At 38.9% G+C, this 19,325-nt stretch overlaps 1 protein-coding gene across 1 annotated transcript in view; it reads left to right on the top strand.

Moving 5' to 3' along the window:
• Window positions 1-3,210: 3,210 nt before the first annotated feature.
• clybl (citrate lyase beta like) overlaps window positions 3,211-19,325 on the top strand; it is a 71,420-nt gene continuing 55,305 nt past the window's right edge. The window contains exon 1 of the mRNA XM_085384568.1: window positions 3,211-3,370. Coding sequence (XP_085240694.1) covers window positions 3,327-3,370 — 44 coding nt within the window. The 5' untranslated portion in view covers window positions 3,211-3,326. The remainder of the gene's footprint in view (window positions 3,371-19,325) is intronic.

The following is a 19,325-nucleotide window of genomic DNA, read 5'->3' as shown; positions in this document are numbered from 1 at the left end:
ATATCATTTGTAATTCCTGATCTGGACTGCCGTTGGTAGAAGAGAGAGAAAGAGAGTGTAAGAGAGATCTGATAATAAAGGGATTTTATTCCCCCGTATCATCACCACCACCACCAACACCACCAGTATCGCCCTCTTCTTCCACACACCACTCCAGAACCTGACCTCCAAACTGATGCCTCAGGGGGGAGATTCAAGCTAATGTAAGGAGGCAACAATTAAACATCTCATGATTCTCAGCCAAGTGGCTTATAGGTGTTTCCCTTGTAACATGAGAGCTTCATGACACATTGTCCACATCCTGAATATGGTTTTTGCTCCTCATTACAAACGACTCATGAGTGGTCGTGATGTGTCAGACCAGGCCAACCCTGGTGTGTTGTAATGCTAGAAGTGATTTTAGGAGATTTTATCTAGGTTAAATCAGTAGCAAATATGGCTAAATATTAGAAGAATTTCAACAAATTGACCGATATTCAGATTTTTTTTACTCAATAAATATTATAGTTTCAAAATTTTGTGCAGCGAAAAAAATATATATAATTGAAGTATATGTTTTACAGATCACTGGTAATGCTGCAAACAAAATGAATCATTTCAAAAGAAAAATAATATATATCTTATTTATATTTTATTTTATATAATTACAATAAATTGTCTCTTAGCCAAATCGTGACATTAATAATAATGAAAATCTTGGCACAGACTACCTTGATCATTTCTTCCCTACATCATCAAAACAAAACAAAAACTTGCTGTATTAAAAACAGTTTGCCGTAACACTGGATATGTAAACCTTTATGATCTTTAACCTTTCTATGCTTAGAGTACAGTTGGCTGTGAGGCTGTGTGCGGGTTTGATGGATGCAAAGAATGGACAAACATCAGCTCCCTCTAAAACCACAATGGAGACCTTGGATCTAAATGTCATGGTTTCATAACGGATACACTGACATTTGTGTGATGGGATTTAGCCATGGGTTAATATAGCCATTGCTGGCACACCGCATTGATGTCCATCTCACTTGGGCTGTGAAGTCTATCTCACCATTTTCTCTTTCTGGTGCACTCGCAGAGGTTTCTTTCAAAGGGATGAATTGGATTCTATGCTGGTTTAAACCAATTATTTTATCAGAAAAAAACTGTTTGATATGTAGGTTTGTTTTATATGATGTTAATGTGCCTCAGGAGCTGTTCAGATCATTTTTTTTTTTGGGTGAGTGTTGGGCTTGGGGAGGGGAGGGTGCTACTGGGGGAAGGCAGGCGATCAGCATTAAAATCAGAGCCATGTAAATCTAATCAATTATACAGTTTTTCAGATAAAATGTTGGTAAATCAAAACACATTTTCCAAAAGTCACAGTATAATGAGAAATTTAAATTGGAAACAGAAACCATTTGTTTATTATAAATGCCAGGGTGAGGTGGTGACTTGCCATCCATAAATTTTGTTATCCTTTCATATTCCTTTTATCTATGACTACAGCTTTGGCACTCGTTCAAGATTTTAATGAACCCAGACTTCTGAGGCATCAAGGCCTAGTGATGCATTGTCCATTTGGATGGGGGGGAGGGGGGTACAGAGCGGGACAAAGGCAAAAAGCTTTCTCCTTTGACATAATATTTTATATTCTGTTGCCTTACAGGGGGGTCATTAGGTGATTGCAACATTCAACAACATAACAGATTGACAAGAATAAACACATATTCTGCATATATCTGGAATTAATACCAGACTGATGAGCTTGTGCATGTGTGTGTGTGTGTGTGTGTGTGTGTGTGTGTGTGTGTGTGTGTGTGTGTGTGTGTGTGGAAAAGGGTGACTTGAATCAAAAAATAATTTTCTGTGCTTCATGAGGACACGGAGAACCCTCCTGCTCTGGCGCGACCTGTTGTCGGCTGCTTTCTTGGGCTCAGAGGTTCCTAGGGGAGACCAGAATGGAAGTTGAGCATCTTGCTGTGATCCAAAGAAAGTGTGCCAAATGCTATCAAAACTGGATTAGTAGACAACAATTGTGTTCGATGAACAGAAGGGGGAGGGAAAGAAGTAGTTTCCAAGTAACCCATGGATGGAATTTTCCAACTCCATCGCAGTTTTATCACATGTAGAAATGACCTTTCTTTGTTTAGTTGCATGTTTTTAAAAATGTACGTTAGCCTATCTAAAAAAGATTTCAGATTTTTCAAGTGACAAAGAGGAACCAAACTTATTTTTTTGTCACGTTTTCCATGTATTATTAGTCTATGACAAAGATAAAGTAAATAATGGCAATCCATTCCTTCAGTTGTCCCTGGCGTTTTTGGCTTTTTAGTCTTGAAGGTGATGCAGTGTCTATACTTTAACCCCGTGTCAAGGGTGTAGTGTACTGTATATTTAATAATAAAAAAAAGAAATTCAAAATGTAAAAAAAAATGAAGAAATAATGCAGAATAAAAAATACATTAAGTAAAAAGTACTTTAACTTGGACTTTCTACTTTATGTAAAACTGGGGCAATTATCTTATCTTATTATGAGGAGAAAATAAAATATTTTGTTTGGTATGATCTGTAGTGGATAGATTTCTTTCTTTCATTTCTTACATTTCAAAAAGCAAGATAAAAAAAAGAAACAAATCATGAACTTGAGACGTTTTCTCGACTTTTTCTCAAGTTAAGCTAACAGATACATTTGGCTCTATAGCCCTCATGAAGTAAGCTCTACAATAAATCCAGCAGCACATTCACATTTAAATTCAAACACAGCCCAAAGGCTGTCCTCTGAATGCTGACATTTGGAGCAAATCTCCTGCTGACTTAATCATGGCAAATACTATGTGTCATTTGTGCACCACACTTGGACCTGGCTGATGGTAGCTGTAGTAATTCACCACTGCTGCGAGAGACAACTCCTGGGGTGACGTGCCTCGTGCTCAAATCTCACTTTCACTTTGTTTCCCCCATTTCCTTCCATTTGAAGCTCCGGGCAGTCTGTGCCTTCAAAGAGCAGACAGTTCATGTGAGGACCAGTTCAGAGAGACAGTACTCTGAGATGATGTGTAATCCACAGAAACTTTGACTTTAGTTTTTATGCAGCTGCTCTTATTTTGTTGAATTACTCTTTATTTCTGCTACTTTATCACAACTGTTGGACTGGAAACATATTTCATCCGCTGCACTTTATCCTCGACAGCAGTCTCAGCCAGTTACTCTCTGTTTACCACTCCATGTGCTAACAGCACTCCAGATACGCCCCTTCCCAGGCTGTGGCCAATCACATGATTCAAGCTGCACACACGCGCCGCTAGTGAAGCCAATCGCCGCTTGCTCTTGTAGCGTCATCGGAAAACATGGCGGCGCACATTACTAGAGCTGTGAAACAACTTGTCCCACAGTAAGTCAATTTATTTTCAGTTTATCTCGATTGAAAATGATGATTTGACCTGTCGGCTGAGGAGGAAAAAAACAAAACACACTGTAAATATTTAGGCGCTAATTTTTATGAATAGGTTTTCCTGCTCATAGCGTGCAGCTAGCAGCTGCTGGTCAAATGTCACTTGTTTTGTAGGCGGTGGAGAAGCAGCTGTGTTTGTAGCAACATGTTTTTACAGCCTTGCGTTTTCCAAAATAACGGAATACACAGTTTTTGTTTATTTTTATTGTAGCAACGTGGTTGTTGAACGACTTTAGTAATGTAGTGTAAGAATGTGTGACTCATTCTGCCCAGGGTCGCAGTTTTACAGCACATCTAATGTGAGGTGGGAAACGAAGTAAAAATGTTACTGGGGCCAAGAGGTAGTGTGTAATTTGATAACTAAGTAAAACATTAAACACAGACCGTGTGCTATGCAGGTTTGGCTTTTGTGAGGGACATTTGCTTTTTTTTTAATGCAACTTTTCCGACGACTTAGCAAAGAAAATATAATAACATAAAAGTTTGACAGTTATTTTCTTGCATTGCGGTAGTCGTCCTCCACTCCACTATTGCCCCTTTTCTTTCCCGTAACTTTTAAAGAAAAAGTTATTTTACTGCTGTTCTCTCTAGTGATCATCTTTGGATGAATTCCCATCAAAATCCAAATATATCACCACACCTCTTTTTTATGTTTTTGTTTTTCTAAGACACATATTTCTTATGTTTGTGTCACATTTACAAGATTAGATCACAGGGTTGCATTCTGCTCCTTGAAAATAACCTGGGGAAAAGTTGCCTTCCTTTGGCAACTTTATAAGTTTCTACCTTGGCTTTGCTGTAGCTGCATTTCATTTTCTTTGCTGTACTTTCGGTCATAAATTGTGACTTCACGGTGAATCGCAATTTTCTCCATAGGCAGCAGAAGATGGTGACAGGTCAACCTTTGCTCTAAATGTGCACTGTTTGATAGACATTTAACACAGTCCCATAATGACAACGTTCCCCCCTTTCTCCTTAGACAGTGGATAAAAGCCCGGTCTAGAAACGCATTCGTCCTGCAGTGCTCACTTTAGAAATGCTGGAGCCAGTTGAAATGCTGGATATCAAATGCTGTACACTTACGCATAACATGGGATACTCTATCACTTTACACTGTTGCAGACTTCTTTGATATGCTGTGGTTGAGTGATGAATAAAAGATGCATATTCATATGAAAATCAAACCAAAACCACATCATAATTGGAGGAAAAGTAAATGATCCTCACTGTTAAAGGAGCTCTGTGCAACCTCGGAGAGCCATTCTTATTAATGATACTCAAATGAGGCTAGTGTACTAATCTTCACCTGCTCACTGACACAAGCAAAATTCTAGGTGAACTCACATCAGTGACATACTCTAAGTGCTCAGAAGCCTTACTTTGATTATAGGAATATAACCAGAATACAAGCAGTTGGCAACCAGTTGAATTGAGTCTCCTCTTCCAAAGAGGTGTCCTGCAGGTGAGTTGTGCTCAGCTTGTGTGCTGATGCTGTTTCACGTTCAGTTAATGGGCAGTTTGTGAGTAAATGTTACAAAAAATTCAGTGCAGTCATCGTGCAACCACTGATTTTTTTCTCCCTTCCTAGTTGCAAGGAAGTTGCCAGTTTCCAGTTATGCTGCTGTGATAAATGCAAATGCTAATGACTTTTGCGACATATAATCAAATCAGTGGAACAATATACCAGCCCTGCAATAAACTGGACTTTCTTCAAGGGTAGGGATGGGTATCGAAAACCGGTTCTTGTTGAGAACCGGTTCCCACTGTTTCAATTCCTTGGAATTGTTTGCCATTTTTGCAAACGATTCCCTTATCGATTCCAGTTGCCCCGAATGACGTCATCACGTTGCGGAGCGTCATTTACCTGGCACTACGAGTATGCAAAAGCATTTGCTCACAAAACACGCGATGACCTTAAATGAATGTCGTGTTTTTAATTCCGCTCCGGACTCGTGAAGCTCAACCCAGCAGCAGCGGTAACGTTTGCACGTCCTCTCCCGTTAATGCGGCAGGTAAATAACAGTGCATATTATGTTAGCGCGATCTGCCTTATTACAAAACCTGCCATTACTGTGCATTTAGGTGACCATGATGAGAGAGACAGACAGAGTCTGGCTCAGATGCTGGCAGCTCTCGCTGCAGTCTACCGGTAGCGTCTCCTTTCAGGCCAGGATAGATGAATGACACCAAGCAGTGACTAAGTTTGTGGTAAAAGGCTTGAACCCATTTGCCACAGCAGATGCCCCCGATTTCACTTTGGTAAGTGAATGTGTTTAATTGTAGGCAGGGACATTACTGGATATTCTTGTGTAATTGCCACAGAACAATTTATGTTATACTTTGTTATTGCTACTGAAGAATATTTATTTTATTATTTTACATTTACAATTTTTTTTCCTGGGGACCCTGTGACACCCCATTGAAGAGCCGTAGGCTGGATCTCTTTAAGATCTCACTGCTGGGTTTGTAAGGCCATGTTACTCCTAAATTTCTATCTTGTTCAAAGAGAAGATATAAAACAAAGTTCTAAGCCAGGGGTGTCAAACTCAAACACACAGTGGGCCAAAATTCAAAACTGGAACAAAGTTGCGGGCTAACGTTAATATTTATTGAAATATATTTATTGCTCCAGATATAAGAATGAATCTTTTCTTATGGACTCAAACACGTTTTGCTGAAAAACTGAATATGGAACAAGCAAAGCTTAATACTAAACAATATATATATATTAGCTGTATAATACCAGTAGGCCAGCTCTGATAGTAATTTGGTATGGCTTCGCGGGCCAAATGTGATTAGGCTGCGGGCCAGAGTTTGACACCTATGTTCTAAGCTAATCGACCTTAGTGTTCTCCTTTTTTAAAGAGAATCGATAAGAGAATCGATAAAGAATCGAATCGTTAAACAGAATCGAAAATGGAATCGGAATCGTGAAAATCTTATCAATACCCATCCCTATTCAAGGGTTAACTCAGGTTTTTAGGTGTGGTACTTTGTGGTGATGCTGAGTGGAGGTGTTTCTTTTAATTTAACCTCTAAATGTGGAAAATGTGTGCTGAATTGATATTAGTATCTGGAATACTGGTAGACCAATACAGTGCACATAAACTGGTCATTACAGTCATAAAACTACATTTATGGAATTGCGCCTGATTGAATAAAGTGCCTGTTACATTTTACAGTTAGTCTTTTGTTATTATCTTTAGACACTTTTTTGCCATCAGAACTACCTTCATTCTTTGTGACGCATATTCAACTAGGTATTGGAAACAGTCTTCAGAGATTTTGGTCCATATTGACATCACAGCATCACGCAGTTGCTGCAGATTTGTCACCTGTGCATCTGTGATGCATGTCTCCCATTCCACTACATCCCAAAAGTGCTAAATTGTGATCTAGCGACTGTGAAGACCATCTGAGTACAGTGAACTCATTGTCATGTTCAAGAAACAAGTTTGAGATGCTTTGTCACAATGTGTGATATCTTGTTGGAAGCACCCTTCAGAAGATGGGTACACTGTGGCCATAAAAGGATGGACATAGCCAGCAACAATACCGGGGTAGGCTGTGGTGTTTTAATGATGTTCATTTGGTACCAAAGTGTACCAAGAAAATATCCCCAGACTATTAGACCATCAGTATTCTGAATAGAGCAGGGCGATATGGCCAAAAATATTTATCACGATATATATTTGAAAATTTGCGATAACGATATAACCGACGATATAATTGATGCGAGACAAAATACAACTCCACAACATTACTAGCGCAAAAAGACAACCTTCCATTTATTTTCACTTAAACAAGAAGCTGGTTTTTATGTACATTAAAGCTTTATAAAAATGTAACAGTGCAAATGCAAATTCCTTGCTGAAAGTTTAACCAAAAGGCATTTCCAGTAGAAATGGGCTGACATATCCTGAGCATAACCATGTATAATATCCACTGAAGTTAAAAAAAGGTGCTTTGCAACATTAAACTGCAGTGTGCAGTACGCATTTTTCGGACCATAAGGTGCACGGGATTATAAGGCACATTAAGCGAAACAAAGCAGTCAGATAAATCAAACTTTATTAAACTCATTCTTCTTGCTTCCTCCACTTCTGTACCATTGATTCATTAATGTTGAATTCTCTGGCAGCTGCTCTATTCCCATGTTGTTGCAGTATAGTAATGACTAACCTCGTATTGTGGATGGATTATCTCAGTTGTTCTCCTGACTGAAGTTTGGTCCGTTTACAGCATCCTGCCATGCGATTGCATTTGTTTCTAACCATGAAGAACCTTCACGTTAACTTTTATAAGTGGAAAAGTGTTAGTGTTCGTCCTCCAGCTTCACTGTTTATGTTATGCTAACATAGCTGTGTCGCTAGCGATCACGTAGCACATCATTATATACCAGCTAGCCCAACTTCAGTAACCCTACAAACGTCACTGCTGTTTAGTTTCCTGTCTTCATTTATGTTGGAAGTGATAGCAGAGCTGTACGTTTGATTTTTTTCAGAAATCTCTCAGTCAGAACATGCAATATCATGCTTAGGTAACTAGCGAAACTAGCGAGCTAACTTCCGCTAGCTTCCTGCTAACTTCTAACTCCGTTAAATGTAATAACTTTTGTTTTCATGGATGCCTGGAAGTTAAACTTTATAGTTACACCTGGTAAAGCAGCAATGCTGATCGTTTTATTAAAGATGAAAGAATTTAGACAGTTTTTAACTCTAAGTGATGCTGCAGTGTTGTTTGACCTGAAGTATACGGAGTTTAGGACCCAGATTACTCCCAGATTTAAGAGCATCTTAGTCCGACAAATACGACAATAACAACGGCCGCTTGCATGTTCTGCAAAAAAATGTGCTTTGTTGTGTATCTGACGGACAAACACCAAACCAGTTCCACATCACGGAAGTTGCACCATTTTTACAAACCAATTCTGGTTCATCTGTTTCACTCAACAATCGGCCATGTGCGTATGAAAACAAAGGCACTGCGCATGCGCGTTTTACTCCCATTCTATCGCGATATTTCATTTTCCTATCGTTGCCTAACATTATACCGGTATTACCGTGAACGGTATAATATGGCCCAGCCCTAATTCTGAACCGTTGATACAATTCAAGATGGATCCATGCTTTCATGTTGTTTACACCAAAATCTCCCCCTACCATCTGAATGTCACAGCAGAAATGGAGACTCGCCAGATCAACTAATATTTTTTACAATCTTTGCTATGTTTTTAGTGTGAAAGTTCACTAAAGTAAACTGCAGGGGGAAACTGAAAATGTTCCTTACAACAAACCTAATGAGACTCTTATATATGGTCATTTTAAAGGAGCTAACACAGGAAAAGTGGCTAAAGACAAAGCTAACCAGAGACCAGAGTATGTTAGAAGGCAGCAGGCTCAATAAGAGCAAATGATCAAAGGAGTTATGGGAAAATTATGGAGATGAGTGAAAAAGAGAAATGGTTGACGTCCGTTTATCTGCTGAAGCTATAAACATACTAGAAAATGATGGAAGTACCTGAAATTTGTTTTGTTATATAATTCTGGGGAACTTGCTGTTGCTTGCTAAGTAAAACCTGTCATGTAAACGTGGGTGTACAGCAGCTCATTTTATCAGTATGTCTTTTCAGTAGAAGAGCACTTTATTATCAGTTGTTTACTTGATATACATTTGGAGAGATCGTGAAGTTTAATAATCTCTTTAAGTTGACTATATATGCAACGGTATTGCCAGGTCACACTTACCGAAAAATCAGAAATTGGAATTAGTCAAATAAATTGAAATCAGTGCATCTCTACACTGGTATCAACAAGGAATTTTCACCCAGAGAACTGCCACTCTCTGGATAGTTTCTCTTTTTGGATCGTTCTCTGGAAACCCATGGATTGGTGTGAAAATTGCAGTACATCAGCTTTTTTTTTTTTTTTTTTTAATATCTAGGCAAGCCAATGTGGCACCAACAACCATAAATCACCTTTCGTCTTCACTCTGGTACTTGATTTGCTCTTCAGCACATCATCTTGACCATGTTTAAGTGCCTAAAATGTTTTTGTTTGCTGCCATGTGATTGACTGACTAACAAGTAGTTGAACAGCTGTACCTAATGAAGTGGCAGGTGTGTGTACCTGAACAACAGGCACAGCACAGAGTAGGAAATGACAACAACCAACTTTACCCAAATGTTTGAGAAGAGGAAATGTCCAGACTACAAATAGTAGAATAAAAGCAGGTAATTTCTTTTTGGTGACCAGTGATCTGTTGAAAATTACTTTAATAATGACTTTGTGTTTAAGAATGACAATTTTCAGTCTGTAATTTAGCAACTTAAATACTTTTAAAGTGTTTCATCATATAAAAGCATATAAAATTCTAAATCAAGATTGGAATTTGTCTAGAAGTTTGACAACACATTAGTGTACTTACATTCTTACAGAGACAGTACTCTTGTTAGGCAGGTATGTTTTTCTTTTTCGCTTCTTAATATTGTCTACTAGCATGATATTATTGCCAAATTAACAGGAGGCGAAAACCAGTTAAGCTAATGGGTATGCCTTTATGGGTTTGTAATTGGTATTCATTAAATTAGGAAATAATACAAGATTCACTCATATAGCTTTTTCAGCTCAGTTGTTTGTTACCAAATAATAATAACAATGGAGTCTCTTCTTCCTGTGTGGCACCTGTCAGGCTTGTGGTACTACAGAGAAGATGATGTCCCAAGTCACTAGGCTTCATCCTCTGCAACAATAAATGTCTTTTTTTTTTTCGATCTTTTCATTTTCTTTTTGCTCTTTTTTGCTTTTTGTTTTTGTTATTTCCCATTTTGTTCTCTTTTTTAACATTAAACCAGTGGAAAACTGGAACAACTAATAAACACTGGCCACTGACATAGTTGTATGCCAGTATCGGCCAGTATCAGCTGATACTGATATTTGGCCAATGCAAATGGACTAGGAATAGTCGTAATTTTCATAAATAACAATTATTAAGTTATTTAAAACAAAATAAACAAACAGTATATGTGACTATTTTGTGTTAAATATTTTGCATCTTATTACATGTAAAGTGTGTGTGACACTGAGATTAGATGTGACTATATAAACAGGAGAACTCCTGTGTGGAATTCCTGCCAAAATAAATGAAAATGAAGTCGATGTGTAAACTGCCAGGTATGTGTAGTCATTTGAGAGCAGTTTGGTGAAGAATAGTTGACTGAAAATCTCTCTCCTGCGAGCTAGCACAGCAAAACATGCCAATATTGCTGTAAACCATGGCACACAAGGGCAATGTTATAAGATAGTCATGGGATAGTTAAGAGGGGTATAATGATTCCAAAATCAAGACAGAAATGTAAGCAATATTTCCATCTCCACGTATCATGATACCCATGTGTAGATGTTAATACTCAGTCAGATTTTTCAGCTAACAAATGAACTGCGGATCTGTCATAGTAATGGATTTAAATGTTTGTTTATGATGTGTTAAAAATGTAGCTAATTCAATTTTGCTGTCATTTATCCCCACTAAAGAAAAAGGGGAGCAATAGTTTTTGTTAATTTCTGTAGGAAAACATAAGGATGAACAAATTTAAATGTAAACTGTCATAAAACAAACAAACAAAAAAAGACCGGTGCTGCCTTCCAATCTGCTCTTTTGATTTTAATCCTTTTTCTTGCTTATGACTTATAAGTTCATAGAATTCAAATATTATATTGCTGGGATACTGCTGCTACACTTGAGTGTGTTTTTGTTAGATGGTTCACGAGATCCATTGACAGGTGGTTAACAGTCAGAGCTGCTTATTGCTTTCCTACATTTGTAAATTGTCATGCATGTCTCTTAAGAGGTATAATGAGACACTTCAAACAGTTTGCATGTTTGTCACAAAGAACTTTTAGTGAGTTTAATATTCTATTAATGTGTCTGTTCAGGTCAACAACATCGTGACATGTGGCTCTAATTCAAGGCATATGAATTTCCAGAGGCACAAAGCTGATGATCCTGCCACATTAGAGTGTGAAGTGACTGTCACGCCAGTCTGGTGTGTGTGTCTGTCTTCTTTCGCTTGTGGGGATAGCATGAAAAAGTTTGAAAGAAAATAGTTTCTTTCCTAATCTTACCTAATATTTGCTTAGCATGTCATGTTTTTAATACCACTTTGATAAGAGAAACTGTTTTAGTGGATCATTTAGAAATTGTTTTTCTCATCTGTGCTGATATGAACTGCAGAGGCGTATTAAAAAGTCCACATTCTTAATAGGTTTCATAGTGAATTTGCACTGGTGTCTCTGGGAAGCAGTACCTGAATGGTTAAATGGAGCCCTCTCAGATGGCTGGAGCTAGGAGAGGAATGTGTGTGCTTGTTTTATGGACAGCCTAGAGCCCTCGCCCTGGCATTGGCGGCAGACTGCTCTTTGTCACAAACACCCTCGTGTCAAAGATGCAACAGCATCCTGGAGGAAACATTGATTGCTGCTATGAAGTCGACAAGTGATGAAAGTAGCCTAGAGGTTGTCAATTAAGAGAGCCAAGGCCTGGACCTTATAAGTTAATGGGCAGTTTCCCCTCTCAGGGCCTGCTAGGGCTTTATAGCACAGCTTATAAAATCCTTAAGTGTAATGCACCCCTATAATGTTTTCAATTAAGAGAAAGGGTATAAAGCAGCGCAGACACTTGGCAGTCGTGCTAGAATGTTTATAAAGTGGAATTTGGCATAAATTGTGAGGGGAATTTTCAATTGCCCCAGTTGTTTTAAGCAGCAGCTACTGTGCAGAATTTTATTTTGATGGCACTTCATGCTGACTGGAAGCATTACAGACTTCCTGTTGTCTTCCCATTACCAGTTCTTTTAGCTTGGTCATATGGATGCACAGCCAGGAGTTTAAAAGCTTCGTATTCCAAGTTATAAAAGAGATTAGAAACATGCAGAATTTGAATATACATGTCTAATATTATAATGTCTTAATTGTAGCGCAAAGTGCTATTCAGTCTGAATACATTAGTAATTTCACACTAAATTCGGCTAATTTAATTTCAAAACTATATAATGCCACAGGAATTTTCATGCAAAGCAATTAAGGAAAATAAAATAAAAACCAACATTTTATTAACTGAAAAAGCAATTAGCAGTTGCACGCCACAGAAAGCCGTGTTTGTAATGCTCTTAGAAGTATACAGTTATATGCAATAATTCTAAATGGCTAACGAAAATCCCTCTGCTCATCTGGTGTCCTCTGTGGCTGAGCTTTCTTTGGCTTCCGGTAGGAAAATAAATGAGTGTTAAATAAACACCAGAGTGTTGACACTTCATTTCCTCATTGATTGGTGGTGGAAGCTGAGCTTAAGGTGTGTGGCCGTAATCCAATCAAGCAAGAAAACAACCGTGGGGACCTTGAGTGAGCAGGTTGGTCAAGTAACATCAAACCCTTCCTTTCTTTATCTGTTTTTTTTTTCTAAATCTAACCTTTTTTTTTTCTTTACTGTTCATGTTATATGTCAGCTGAGCTGGTGTTTTATCAAGCTGAATTATGCAACACCCCCAAAATACAGGATATGATTTAAATATACCAACTATACTGATACAGCATTAGTGTCTATATTTAAAAGTGACTATCAAGTAGGGGCTTTTCACTTTAGCCTCAGAATCAATAAATTGCTCTATTACCTGTTGTTGACCCAGCTAAGCTCGCCTTTGAAATCTGTTACAGAGCATTAACACATGTTGCTGTGTGAAAACAAAGCTCTGACGACTGGCGTGGGGACCAGCTGAGTAAACAGGGATGAGAGAGAAGAGCTGGCAGAGTAGAGAGGCCTACACTTGTCCCTTAACTGACCAAGGTGGATCCATACGGCCAACAGATGGATATGTTAACCTGTATCTACAGAGGGGGAGGGAAAAAAAATCCAATCAAAACAAGTATCTCTGCTCTAGCGCTTAAGCCTTTGATCAATAGCACATCTTCGGCTCCAGAGTAGGACTTCTTACGACCTCGGTGCGCACATGGAATTGCATCTGTATAAACACGACCAGGGAGGAATGTGTGAACAATGCAACAAAAGAATTTTGTTCTAGAGACATGCGGTGGACTTGGCTAGCGGGTGGTTTATGTGGTTAAGAATTTGAGCGTGGTGGTCGAATTGAATGAGAAGCTGGGGAAATATTCTGTTATTAATGAAAACAAAAGTGGGGAAACTTGTGTTTTTGCTTTTTAGAGATGTGAGCCAATCCAAGTGCTGTGATGAAAGTATAACGTACAGGTATTTTAGTTCTAACCGCTGAAAATGGATGTAATGCATACATTATATAGGTTTCAAGTGGCATAGTGGAAGCTGTTAAAAACTAAATGTATCAGTAAATCATGATCAGCATGTTTTTGATTGATTAAAAGCCAAATTATAGGTCATTTCAATCTCTTTTGATTGCCATGACTCGTTTTAACCTACTTACAACTGATTTAACTCTACCGAAGCATATATTGTACAGATGACTGACAGTTTCTCACACAGACTCTGTTTGGTTCTTGCTGTTTAGCCCATGTACCATTAATTGGGTAGCAGTCAAAGTTGTGTGTGGGCAGGATATTACTTCCAGGTTTGGAGTTAGCTCCTCTGTCAAAAGGCCAGAGTTTTTTGGAGGCCTGTTAAATTCATAGAGATTTGGATTCAGTTAACAACTCAGAAACCTGTAGGAGTAGATTTGTGTCACTGGGACTGAGCGGTTATTAACAGGGAATGATATATCTTGTCTCATCACGTCTTCCTCTGCCACGATCACGTTTAGGTCTTCTCACGGCACCAAGGTTGGCTCATTGCCATGGTGATGGTCGGCTAGTTCCAGCGCGATGAGGTGTAATTTACCCAGCATTTCCTGTCTGATACACAGCAAACTAATGAGTAAGAGGCCTGCTTTTATAGCAAAGTGTTGCTAACTGGGCACAGCAGGGGGGGATTGAGTGTGTGTGGTGTATGTGTTAGCGCTGTTCCCTGTATCATTTTGCGCTAGGAAGCTTATGTGTATGTATGCCTATATGTGAAAGTATCTGTAAGGGTCAGTGTTGTGGCCACATGGCTGCAGTTCTTTGATTAACCCCTCGGTGTCAGTGTTGACAGTGGGTCTTCTTATGAGAAAGTCTTTTAGAGAAGCTTCTGAGTTTTAGTCTATTAGAAGGTGAAGCTTTATCTCATGAATTTCCCTCATTAAATAGTCACACACTGTCACTAAGTGACTGCCCAGAAAACCTGATTTTCTGCATTGTGGCATCAAATACCTTTAGATGTCTGATATTTTGCTCTACGTCACAAACTAATTATTGAGTTTTGGTATAAAAATGTTTAGTAGCATCACGGTGAGCTTTGACCACACGTTTTTAATCTGATCATAAGTTTGTCGAGTTTGAACCTTTTTTTCTATCATATGTAATGAAGTTTACTCTGGTATTCCTGAGTGTATTCTCAAGAAGGTGTGCCACTCTATATGATTCATAGAAAATTTAAAATTTAACGACACTTAAAGCTAAGCCTTCGGGTGAAAGGAGTAGATAACTTATTCTTCTTTCACCCGAATTTTAAAAAATAAGGAAAGAAAAATATGATTTATTTGGGTGGGAAGCAAAGAGTTTTTGGTATTTTGCAGAATTTCAAACTTGGAAATTTTGGTTTTATAACTTCTCATCAAATCCCTGGCACCAGCACTGGTTGCAGACAGGCAGCCTCCTGTTAGCACTACACTTCATTAGAACCAGGTTTCAGTGGTACCACACACGTTCAAACAGCAGGACCATCTCCCCAGCATCAAAGGATATTTTATACAAAGGCTTGTCTCTGTGTCTGTCTTCCTATCACTGTCTGCTAATGATGCATGCTGCACACATTTAAACATTGATACCTTCCCTTTTTACACTCTCAAACTCTTAAAGCCAGATTTCACTTCTCTTTCTCTCTCTTTTTGGCTCGCTTTTTCTCTCTTGGTGTCTTTCTCTCTCTCGCTCTCTGCCGTTCGTGGTGTTTGTTTGGCTGCTGGGTTTTGTTTGTTTATTGTTTCCAGATGGCAGACGCAGACTTCATTTGTGTGGCTTTCAAGTTCCCAGAGAGCTTTTTACTGCCTTGGCTCAAGCGCTTATCCTGTTTCCTCTAGCCAGGCTTTATGATGGGCCCTTTTATATGTAGCAACTGGAAACAACTGTCACTACCAGTCTACGTCGTTGGAGATGGGGAGAAAGCCTGGAGAAACTTTCTTGCTTATCATGGGAACATCTTCATTACCCGGAGAACAATGGAACGTCAGATGAGGACAATGTTTTGGCTTTTTTCTGAGAGGGCTAAATTTTCTAGTGTCATAAAATTAGAAAGAGTACACTTGATGTTGTTAAGATACAGTGCACAAAATGAGAGTAGGGCAGCATGCTTATAATAGTGATGAAGCTGGTAGTGTTTTTTTTTTTCTTTTTTCCTTTTTCCAGGACCTCGCTGAGTCTAGTCTGGGCATCATTAAGCGCTGTGACATCACTTATTTACAGGAACCCAGGAGGGCAACTTGCCCAGTAAATGTGGGGGAGGACCAGTGCATGTCTTTACTCATCGGATGCGGTTTTAAGACGGGGCAGTAATCAAAGCTCTCGGCTATATAAAACCCACCCCTTCTCCTTAAGGAGGCCTTTTCTTCTGGCTGCTGCTGAATGGGTGATTACCTTGGCATACCAACCTGCCTAATCCCATTTCTAGTAGTGATTTAACAGAGTATAAATGGACAAAGCATTGTGTTTACTCACCTACCCCACAAAAGCTTGTCTCTGCGAGGAAATATAAAAATCTTTGGCCTGTTATTGATTTGGGCTATTGTCAAGAAAGTCGGGCAAGCAGTCATGTTTCCTGAAATAAACACCATTATTTGGCAGATTCTGGGAAGCCAGCTGTTTTGCTGTTCCATTCTTCACCCACTAAAAGTGGTAGCACGTGTCTCTGATGATGTAATCGCTAATCGCAGGATAAGTCTTCCGTTTGTTTACGATCAGCAAAGTCCACGGTGGCTGCCAAGGTAGAAGTCGCGTTGACATATACTGTAGGTTGCAAATGGCAGCACAGTCATTTTACTGACCCACTTGTGACCCTGCACAAGGGGATCTGAGCTAAAGTGTGAGGGGATCAGACTTTAATGTTCACATAATCAGTGGTGTTTGTGTTTTACCACCACTGAGCGCCTGGCTGGCCAGCTAATCTCATCAGGGTTTGGGCTGTGGTGCTGGGGTTAGGGAGAGGACAGTCTAGCACGACCCATATCTCTGTGCCAGGAAGGCTACAACACTCCGGCTCTACTGTGCTGTACCATCAGAATTTACTATGAGGCCCTTTGCCAGAGGGTTTACTACTGAACTGTCTGGCTCAACAAGATAATGCCTCTACTAATGCCCTCTAAAGACACAGACACTCTCACATAGGGTTTGCTTTACAGCACACCAGAACCCTTACTATTAGCACATGCTCATGTTGTGGAGCAAAAACAAACATTGCGGGCAAAACAATTATACAAATAAACAATGTTTAAAAAGTCAGAAGAGACACTTTTACCTTTTGATTTGACAAGGTTGGAACAGTCTTATCACACTGGCAGTGGCAGTGTTTTCCATTTAAGATGTCCTAATTGAGTGAATAATATCCATCCATCCCTTTTCTTCCACTTATCCATTTAAAGGGCGCGGGGCAGCTATTCAAACCTATGATCAAACTATCTCGGCTGCTGTAAATGGAAGCTACTAAGAAGAAAACAAACTGTTGGATCAAATAAATAAAGTGATGGCTTTTTGCATCAGAATAATGCACCAACATGTAAAGAGTGCTGATTTTTTGTTTTCTTTTGTTAGCAGGATTTTTAAAAATTCCTGTTATGGAGGGATTTTTATGAAAATTTTACCAGAATCATCAACTGGCTTTTATTTATTTATTTTTTAAATTTTCTGGTTTATTCTGAAAACCATGTGCTTTGTTATTTAAAGTTCAGCAGCTCCTTAGAAAGCCTTATTGCATGTTCTCATCTGTTTAGCCTTCGGCTGTCTATAAAAATACTTTCTCTCGAAATCTCCGACCTACTTGCACGCAGCTTTTTACCATTTTAGTTTTCCATATGCTGACATTTGATTACATAACAGGTGAGACTAAGTTAACAGTGACATCATTTGAGTACGCTTTATATAAAACAACCCAGGATAATGGCATCTCTGACTATTGCTATAAAAAGTCATCGTGACTAAACACGTACCAGGTGACCTGCCCTCAGGCTGGGCATAAGGGTAGGGTTTGGTTGAAGTCCACTCTTTTTTTTTTTAAAGAATTTTTGGAAAGCGCAAATAGAAAATCTATGTTGCTTCTTGCTAAAACAGTAATCGGCCACAACCTGAGACGAGGCACAACTAATCTGATGGATGACAGGAAAAAAAGTAGGTCATTTCACCTAAGTTCACCTAATAAACAAGTATCTTGTGGTATAACACACTTGTCACAGATTAAATGTGGAGTATCAACAATGCCCCTCTCATTTAAGAGAAAATAAGCATTTCTTCTTGATGTTCTTGATTATAAAAGATGAGTGGGAGGACCCTGCCTTGTGGAATTGTCCTTAAAAATGACTTGTAATAGTTTACTGTTTAGACATAAAAATTCCAGTTTTAGACCCTTCTTAATATTGTCGCATAAGACTAAAAGGTCTTACAGTATGTATTAAAGTTTGCTTGAAATGGCCTATTGCACACATTGTTGTTTTAGTCAACTGACTCCGTTGCAATCACTTTTCTGCACCCGTGAGAGGTCAGAAACCTGCTCGGTCCTCTCCCTCAGTGCACCATCCAACCACAACATACACACATCCACACTCCAACATGTGCACGCGCACACACAGGAAACAAATCAGCAGCTGGCTGTTTGATGGTCTAATTTAAACCAGTAGTTATTTTTGAGTCAGCTTCAATCCTCTGACATCTCTGCAATTGTGTGGATTGACACAAGGGCATAATAAAGGTAGTTCCTTTATGCGAGGCATGGATAGGTTTCCTGTTTTGATGTTAAGACATATTTCTAAATATTTAGTTTTCCATTTTATTGCAGGGCTAGTTATTGATGTAGCGGCCAGAAATAGCAGCACCACCCCTTTGCGAGCACCTCTCCATCCACACTTCACGTTTACGAACGTTTCATCTGCCTCGCTCAGCTCCAAGTAAAGTTCACAGCTAGTATCAATTCACACCAAAGCTAAACCTACCACAGTGATTAAAAACATAAGAGAAAATCTGCACACCCACCTATGCTTACTTACAAAACTATCTTACAGTAAGACATGTGGGTTCAAAAGAAATATTTGTTTTTCACCCCGTAGTGAGGAGAACTGCATACTGAGGCATCAGCATCATCCATCTTTGAACAGGCTGGATAATACTTCAATTTACAATAATTAATGCAGGATACTCAGACATCCATCTGAGAACACGTGTTCAGATCAAACAAACCATTTAGGCGAGTTAAAATTCTCGCCCAGCCTAATTATCACCTAATAGTTGATGTGACAACAAACAAGTAATTATCTCTTCTTCTGTTAGTCTAACCCAGAAAAGGAGGTACCTCTGTGTATGGCAATAAAGGGTTAATGTGTATGAAATTTAATCCTGGGTGCTAAATGCTTTAAATAGATTTTAGCATAACTCTGCCCTCAAACTCACAATTTTAGTTGACAGACAGCCTCGTTTCTGATCAGTCGATCAGTTATTCAATCAGTCGATCAGTCAGTCGAGTTTTTTTTTTTTTAAACAAAAGACAAAGCAAAAAAAAAAAAAAAAAAAAAACGCTCCTTGATGTGAAATGGTAAAGACTTGAATGCAGACTTGCACACACAGACACACAAACACAAGCA

This window comes from Rhamphochromis longiceps, linkage group LG16, assembly GCF_057381845.1.
Source record: "Rhamphochromis longiceps isolate RC_006_pf linkage group LG16, R_longiceps_female_GT1.1, whole genome shotgun sequence".
NCBI lineage: Eukaryota > Metazoa > Chordata > Actinopteri > Cichliformes > Cichlidae > Rhamphochromis > Rhamphochromis longiceps.
Note: the sequence above shows the minus strand (reverse complement) of the source record. Positions and strands in the feature narration are given on the sequence as shown.